Source organism: Falco peregrinus, chromosome 11 (genome assembly GCF_023634155.1).
Source record: "Falco peregrinus isolate bFalPer1 chromosome 11, bFalPer1.pri, whole genome shotgun sequence".
In the NCBI taxonomy this organism is placed as follows: domain Eukaryota; kingdom Metazoa; phylum Chordata; class Aves; order Falconiformes; family Falconidae; genus Falco; species Falco peregrinus.
This window is the reverse complement of record NC_073731.1, coordinates 29479287-29487449: the sequence shown is the minus strand read 5'-3', so window position 1 is coordinate 29487449 and position 8163 is coordinate 29479287. Positions and strand designations below refer to the sequence as shown.

Here is an 8163-nt window from a genome sequence, read left to right as displayed (position 1 = left end):
ATGTGCAGCACAGCCTCCCTGGGTAGTTCCAGTCCACTGGCCAGCTGTCCTGTGAAGGCTGGCACTGCTGCACAACGATGCTGTCTGTCTTGCAGGCTGCAAGATTGTGGCCCAGTGCCCAGGAGGAAGCGAGGGGGGGGCAGCGCTCTCTGGCTACAAGCCAGGCCGGCTTAGCGTGACATTTCTGAATGCTGCAGCAAGGTGTTGACTCCTTGGTTAGCGGTGTCTGACAGGCTGACTAGAACTTTGCTTCTCCACGTGGAGACGCAGTGCCTTTTCAAATGAGAAATCACAACCACACCTCTAAATCAAGCGCATTGCTAATTACTACCATTGCACAGTATGTTTGAGATCGTGTCTTTCAACAGACACGGGGCTGAACGTCCTCTGCCACAGCAGCAGCTCTGGAAGGAATCTAACGGTTTCCAGCCTGTGTGGTGCAGATGTGCTGCTCTGCATGGCACAGCTATGGTGTCACAGACATTGCAAAACCTGCTCTTGTCCTGAGCACAGTTCTACTGCCTCCAAAATTCAGTCACACCTTGTAAGTTTTAGCCAGAGCTCATCTGAGCTCCGTCACAGGGCATTTCACTTGCAAAGTTCTCATCTCTCACTAGTATCCCAAAAGAAACCCCAACCAAAACCCAAAGCCCAAACCAGCATCCAGCTGCTTTGGGAGGTGGCGGGAGCAGCTGGTGGGGTTGGAGGGCGTTTGCCATCAGTCAGCGATGCCCTTGCCCTAAGCTGGAGCTGCAAATTTTGGCCTAAGTGTGCCACGGTGGCATTGGGAGGTCAGGAGTTCTACTGGTGGTGGCAGTGTGAGGTCAGCAGCTCTGTTGGCGGTGGCAGCAGCAGGTCAGCAGCTCTGTTGGCGATGGCATTGTGAGGTCAGCAGCTCTGTTGGTACCGGCACATTGGGGTTGCCAGGTGAGGAATGCAGGGCGCTCAGTTCCGCCGCGGAACAGCTCCGGGGAGCATTGGTCTGGCCCTAAAGCCAGCAGAAGGACGTGGGTACATGTTCTCTGGACCCTCGCTTCTATTTCCTGCCAGGAAGAGGAAACGCAGCCCTTTTCACCCTGCAGGTTAGGAATAATCCCTCTGCCCGATGGGGACCATCCCAAAGTGATGCTGCGTTGTCAGGAGGGAGGGAGCTGGCACCAGCTGTGCTGGGATGGAGCCGGCTGAGGCCGTTGAAATCGAAACGGCCTGGGTGGACCTGGGGTAGCGATGCCTGTAGTATCAGCTGGGATCTCAAGCAGTGCCCTGGGGTAGGAAGGTGGCCGTGCCGGGGGAGGCTGGTTCCAGCTGGCGTTGGCAGCGTGCCCACCTGCCAGCTCTCTGCTGCTTCGGCTGGGGTGCTGGTTGAAACATCCCTCAACAACCCCCCTGGGGGCTGCAGGTGACACTTTCCTTGCACTGTGTCCCCCTGGCTGCACCGGTGCGGATTCGGCTGGGAGTGAGTTTGCCGCTGTCGGCTGTTAGAAAGGGAAAGGCTCTGAGGTCTCTCCCTGCGAGCACCGAGGTTTTGAAAAGGTGCTGATCTCCTTAGTTATAGCCTTAATTTTGCCTCCTCCCTTTGCAGCCCCTCCCTCCTTCCTCAACCTGCAGTCTCTTCAAGAGGAAATTTGAAAATGTTTTCAGTTAGGTGCGGGGTGGGAACTTCTGATAGCCGAGGGCTTGATGCGTTGATCACGAGAAAGCGCAGCCGGGCACCTCCTGGGAAGTGCCCCTGCGCCGATGAACTGCCTGACTGCAGCATCTGGGGGGTTGTGAGCCACGTGGAGGTGATGCCCCCACGGGGGAAACGCGCGAGTGGGACAGCGCGGAAGAGACTGGCTTCCAGACTCGGGACGGGCTTCGGTTAGCGGTTAAGAAGAGTGGAGGCAGCAGCATCTTCCTCCGCGTGGGGCTGCACCCCGCCTGCCAGGTCTCAGACCAGGCAGTACGGTCTCCGTTGCTACTCCGTGTGTCATGGGTGGAGAACCTGAGCGTGGAGAGGAGGGTGGGAAAGGACCCTGTGCCCGGTTTGCCCGCCAGTTAATGGCAGAGGTGGAAAGAGAAGTGCCACATCCAGCACTCCCTTTGCAAGTCTCGTTTCTTCCTGCGGGCATCTGCCGGGGAGATGAGACGGTTAATGGCCATGCTCTGCTTTTCTTTGGCTTGAACTTAGGCCTTTTCTTGGTGTTTGCATCTCAAGGAGGTGGTAGCATCTTGGTTCTCTGTGTGCTGTCTGTAGCATCATTGCTGGGCTGGTTCTCATCACTGGCCACTGGGAGCAGCTACCCAGTGGGATGCGGTCACCGCGCATCCTCCCTGCCAGGCTGGGCAGAGGCCAGCAGTGCCGCAGGGCGCGGGTGGCAAAGGGAGGCGGCCAGGGCTGTTGCAAAGCTGGGGAAAGCTCTCCCGTGCATGCTTTCCCCTGCCAGGGGGGTGTTTTATTCCAAAGCTGAGACGCTGGATGCACTTCCACCTGCGCCTGGGTGCAGAGAAAAGGCCAGGTGCCCCAGGGAGAGACCAGGTCTTGGCCAGACTGCACCAGGCAGTCTGAAAACGGGCTCTCTTACTGCCGCAGGGCTGCAGGTATCGCCCAGGGTCGTGCAGAAGCGTCCCATTGGACATGTCATGGGCACTGTGCTCATGGCTCTCTCTGGTTGCACCCCTGCTTTTTTCTTCCCCCTCTTTGGTTCTTCTGGAGATTGCTGCAGCCAGCACAGGCGGTCCCTGCGGTGCGGATGGAGCACTGTGCGCTGGCTGTGCTGCGCAGGAGCACAAACCTGGGGTGGGGGGATGGGGTGTCGTCAGGTTGCCCTCATTAGAGGTGTGTGAATCCTGAGCACTTTTTGGAGCGTGGTGCCATTTGAAAACACAGATGGACATAGGAGACTCCCTGCTCCCAGAGAGGCCGTTGCACCTCCTTGTTGTCCCCACTAACTGTTGTTCTGGTGTCTTGCAGGCACAGAAGAGTAAGGCATGATGGATGCCTATGAACCTCCAACACTGGATGTTGTAGTCTTTGGAGGTTTGACGGTGGTATTGGCCATTGGGATCTTCCTGTTCTCCTTCCTGGAGAAGGTCCTCCTTCCTTCTGAGGAAGCCTTGGCCAAGCAAGGCAAATACAATGAAACCGCCCAGCTGAAGAAAAAAGAGAAAAAGCAGAAAGAGGAAGCTGTAGAGAAAAAAGCAAAAGGAAAGGAAAAGGAAGAGAAACGAAACGGAAAGATCGCAGAGCAGCACCAAAGTGCTCCAGCTGTCAGCTCCGTCACTATCAAGAAACCAAATGTTCTTCCAACCCATGAGGAGCAGAAGCCTAATGGACCTGTCAAGAAGGCAGGTGCATCCGAGAAGAAACGCGAGCCAGGTAAGGCCAAGTTCCTCTGCGTATATCCCCATTGAGTAAGCCAGCAGAGGGATAGGAGAAGGGCTGGAGTCATCTCGTTCCCTTAGCAAAGAAAGAGCTGGAACGAACCTGCCTAGTGAAAGGCAGGAGACGACCTTGCTGCTCTGCGCCACCGGCACCGCTGCGTGGAGCGATGTCCCCTAGGGAGGCTGTGTCACGATGGAGTCCAGCTTCTGATGCCCACCATGTCTCTGCTCCCTGGCATTAGCAAAGCGTGCCCAGCTCTGGCTGGAAACGCTCAGTGTGATGGAGGGCGGTGGCAGGGCGGCAGGAGCAGGAGCAGAGCCAGGCAGAGGTGGCAGCTGGCTCAGGGAACGCTTGTCTGTGGTGAGCGCCGTCCCCAGCGCTCGTCACATTGCTTTTGGTTAGAGAGGTATCAAACTTGGCTGTGGACATCTGGGCGGTTGCTGGCGTGAAATGGCACTTACGGGGTTGAAGTCAACTGAGGTGATGCTACTCAGCCCTGCCGTTGGCTCGAGTGCTCCCAACCCCTCCTCTCTCCTCCCCAGCACCTGCGGACTCGGATGGGCCCCTCTACCTGCCCTACAAGACGCTTGTGTCCACGGTCAGCAGCACGGCGTTCAGCGAGGGGGAGGCCCAGCGGCTCATCGAGATCCTGAGGGAGAAAGCGGGCATCGTCCAGGACACCTGGCACACGGTAGGGCTGCCAGCACCGCCGTGGCCGCCAGGGCCGGGCCGAGCCTCGGGGGGTGCGGAGGGGTGAAGGCAGCCCGTTTTCGGGCAGGCTGTCCCCCGAGGGTCAGCCTTAGAGACGGGAGCTGAATTTTCCCTGGGGCAGAGGGCATGATCCTGTGCGTGTGGGGGGGAGGGGTTGGATCGGTCGGTGGCGGTCCCCGCTGATGTGCCACCCTGTGCCGGCAGGCCAAGCAGAAGGGTGGCCCGGTCGCTGTCCTGAAACGCCGGCTGGAGGAGAAGGAGAAGCAGCTCGCCACTGAGCAGGAGGCTGCAGCCGCTGCCAGAAACAAGAGGCGGGAGCTGAGCAAGGTAAGTGCCGCGCAGCCCTCCCGGCACCCCTGGCACGGGCCCTGCCCCTCACGGCATGGGGGCACCTCTGAAAGGGTTACACTTTTTAAAGCCTTCTGAGCTCGGAGGCCACTTGTTTCAAGTCCCCTTAGAGCAGGGAAATTCCTACGCTCAGGACTGACCGGGTGGCTTCTTTCCTCGAAGGAGCTGGTGGCCGAGCGGGCTAAGGTGACGGCTCTGGAGGGCAAGCTGAAGGAGCAGCTGCTGGCCCGCGAGCAGGAGATGGCAGCGGTGCAGGCACGCACGCAGGCCATCAACCAGGACCATGCCCAGAAAACGCAGCAGCTCCAGGACAAGGTGAGCCCCACGCGGTGCTCTGCAGCTTCCTCCGCTGGCTGCCGGCTGGCCTTCGGTGGCAGGTGCTGGTCTTTTGGAGAAGACCGAGGTGGACAAGGGGACCAGAGCCTCAGGGAGGGGCGAGTGCCCCGCAGTGCTCCTGACCCGTGGTGCTCAAGCTAGAAGAGGGAGGTGGGAGCATCCTCATGGGATGCGGCAGCCCCGGGGCTCTCAGCATCAGCAGACACCTCGCTGTGGCTTCCTTGCCAGTCCCTCTTGCTCATGGGGTGGGCTTCTCAGGAGGGAGCAGAGGGACCGGCGGTGGCGGCATTAACCCCTGTTGGGCTCTCCCTAGATCCGGACCCTGCAGGAGCAGCTGGAGAACAGACCCAACACGCAGCTGGCTCGCCTGCAGCAGGAGAACTCCATGCTGAGGGATGCCCTCTACCAGACCAGCAGCTGGATGGAGAGCAAGTAAGACTGGGGCGGGGGGCAGAGCCTGGGGCCGCCCTCTGGCAAGCCCTGGGGGTGGCTGTCCATCAGGCTTGGCCACCCGCTTTCTGGAGGGTGCTTCTACAGGCACCCCAGCTAGCTGGAGGTAGAGGAGGGAGTGAGGAAGAGATTGCCAAATGGCTTTTGGGGGCCTGGCAGGGGAAACAAGGATGTTTTTCCCAAGTGGAAGGGCAGGGGAAACCCTCTCTGCTTTGGGGTCACCTGTGCTGATGCCAGCGGAGGGGGGCAGAGGGGACCAGAAGGCGCTGCAGCATTGCTCCCCACTTCGGGGACCTGCCTGGTGCATACAGAACAAACAGGAGCTAGGGAGAAGAATGTCACGCTCCTTTCTATAGAAGGTCTGAAATGGCTGGTGATTAACAGCGCCCAGCTAATTACAGAGCAGACTCCAGCTGCCTAGAGTGCTTTCTGCTGTGTCTGGGAACACAGATCCTTGCGACTTCTCCTTCATGAGAAAGGAATGCCTCCTGTGATGGAAACGCAGCTTTTGAAAAGTGATGTGTCAGCTCTCTGCACCCCGTCCCTGAAGGACCAGGCGTGTCCCAGAAACAGGCGAACGCCACCGCTGAGATGTTTCAAGCCCTGTTACCAGGCCCACAGGGGGATGTGTTCCCCCTGGGTAACGCCAGGGATGCTTGACTGGCCTGCGGGCTGGAATAACGCTGCTTCTCTTGGTGCAGGCACAACCCTGAGCTGGCCAGGTTGCGGAAGGAGTACGCCAAGCTGAAGAACGAGCTGTCTGAGAAGTCAAAGGTGCTGCAGCGAAAGGAGCAGCAGAGGAAGAGCCTGGAGCTCAAAGCGTCAGCCTTGCAGAAGGAGGTGGAGCAGCTGCAGGTCAGGCAAGCGCCTGCAAACCTGCTCCCCTCAGAGAGACGGGGCGCGTGGCTGAATTGTGTGGGATCCATGGGGCTGGCCATGGGGAGAGCTCGGGGGGAGATGAGCGTCCGCATTTGGAAAGCGAGCTGCCTGGCGGCCCCCCTGTCAGTTTGTCACATGCCAGGAGCTCTATTGCGCATCGCCGGCAAAGCCCAGGGGGCACGCTGCCCTGGTGGGAGCCGTTCTCGCTCACCTGTGAAGCTCACCAGCCGGCTGTGAGGGTGGGGGGAAGCCTAGATGCTGCACCCTGATGAGTGGTAGCCTCAGGTGAGAGAGGAAACCCAGTGGCCCCTGCCAGCGGGTGCTCACGAGGACGTGGGTGCTCCCTCTCGACTCTGAAGCCCTTGGTGCACGAGGTAGAGCTTGTGGCTTGTTTGTTGTCACCGGGGGGTGCCTGGATTTGGGGGTTTAGGGGTGTTTAAAGGACACCTCCCAGGTAGGGCCTCTGAGCACGCCGCTGGAGCAGTGGCGCATCGCTGGCTTGTGGCCACCGCGGCGGCTCAGTGCAGACCTGAGGTGACCCGAGATGTTCTGGAGGGGGGAAGGTCACCAGAGGGCCAAGGGAGGCTCAGGCAGATGCCTTCTTTTGACTCCTATGTAGGAAAAACTGGTAAAAAATATAACAAGGGACCCGGACCAGGAAACAACCAAACTCCAGGAGCTACTGAAGGTTACCAGGACCAACTGGCCAGAGGGGCAGAAACGATAAAGAAGTGAATGAACAGCTTCAGGAAATGGTCCCTGTGGTGGCCACAGCCATCCCTCCCCTTGGTGCTGGCGGAGGGCAGGGGGAAGCGCGTGTCAGGCAGTGGTTGAAAACCAGAGACAAGGTGGCACTTGCTGCCAGAAGCCATCTGGGTGGCTTTTGGGAAGCTCGGGGAGCATAGGAGATGGTGGTCATGGTTCTCCCTGCTCAAAAGGCAGGACCTGGCCCACCTGTGAAATGCTTTGATGCTTGAGCTGCCACGAGGATAAGGTTGAGACCCAGCTGAGTAACCCACCTCTGTTTTCCTTCTCCAGGGGGAAGAGGAAGGTTTGAAGAAAGGGACTTCAGCCTGACCAGTCTATGAGCTAGACCTTACCGCTCCTAAAAATAAAAACATATACTGACTTTACTGTAGATAAAAGTTACAAGCCAGTAGGGACCTAAACCCTAGGTTTGAAACTAGGTTTAGTAACATTTTTATTATTACATATTATATAATATATTTATTATTGGAAAATAAAATTGCAGAAAACCCCAACCAGTAAACACTGCAGGCATGTGTTTGTAAGAAAATCTTCATAGTGTTTTGTACAACCAACAGTTTGTTCCCCAGGGAGACGCTCCGGCCACGTCGGGGCAGGCAGAACCCACGCATGTGTGAAAAGGGAAGACTGTGCTTGTACATCAACTGCTGCAATTATTTTTTCCCTTTCTATTATTTCTATTTTTTTCTTTTTATTTTCCTTTTTTTTTGTTGGTTGGAGTGAAAGAAGTGTGAAAGTGAGAGCCACCACGGAAGGAAGCCTCTCTTTGATGGGTGGCTCTTGGCACGTATCCTTTTGTGTATTTCTGGGTGTCGGTGCAATTATAATGACGTAGTGAAAATAGCTTATCCTTGCTTCATTTTCCCGGTTATTGTTTGTTAATTTTTATTAAGTTTGCAAGCCAGCCAGGTGTTTGGGGTCACTGAAGAAGGACCCTGCTGTGGCCGGGAGCAGATCCTTTATTCCCCGCCTTGCTCGCTGTGCTGCAAACAGCCATACCTTCTGTTTTTCCTCCAAGACACGCAAAGGAGAGAACCCTTCCCTTCCAGCCACGTGTGTTTTCACGCTGGCGGTGCACCCCGAGGTCCCCTGCCATGGGGTCAGGCCGAGCGTGGGGACAGGGCAGAGCAGCGTGAGCGTGGGGACAGGGCACAGCAGCACAGCCACGCCAGCCCGGCGCAGGCTGCTCCTGCTCGCTTAAGCCTCAGCGCACCCCTGTAATTCTGACCCTGCGGGTGCTGCGTGGTGGTGGTCCTTGGGCACTGCCGGGCTCTCCAGCCTTCTCTCTCCCCTTCTTGTGGCTTTTT

At 57.7% G+C, this 8163-nt stretch overlaps 1 protein-coding gene across 1 annotated transcript; it reads left to right on the top strand.

The window, feature by feature from the left end:
* Positions 1-2973: 2973 nt before the first annotated feature.
* LOC129785331 (ribosome-binding protein 1-like) lies at positions 2974-7677 on the top strand. The gene is made up of 7 exons (XM_055816482.1): positions 2974-3358; positions 3907-4055; positions 4280-4402; positions 4586-4738; positions 5073-5191; positions 5911-6064; positions 7127-7677. Exons 1-7 carry the CDS (start codon positions 2974-2976, stop codon positions 7163-7165), a joined length of 1122 nt encoding a protein of 373 aa, XP_055672457.1. The 3' UTR covers positions 7166-7677.
* Positions 7678-8163: the final 486 nt, after the last annotated feature.

Bases quoted from the DNA above. Each gene is read 5' to 3' on its own strand.
- LOC129785331 (XM_055816482.1), top strand. From the start codon at position 2,974: ATGGATGCCTATGAACCTCCAACACTGGATGTTGTAGTCTTTGGAGGT. The intron at 3,359-3,906 runs GTAAGGCCAAGT...TCTCCTCCCCAG, and splicing joins CGAGAAGAAACGCGAGCCAG to CACCTGCGGACTCGGATGGG. The intron at 4,403-4,585 runs GTAAGTGCCGCG...CTTTCCTCGAAG, and splicing joins AGAGGCGGGAGCTGAGCAAG to GAGCTGGTGGCCGAGCGGGC.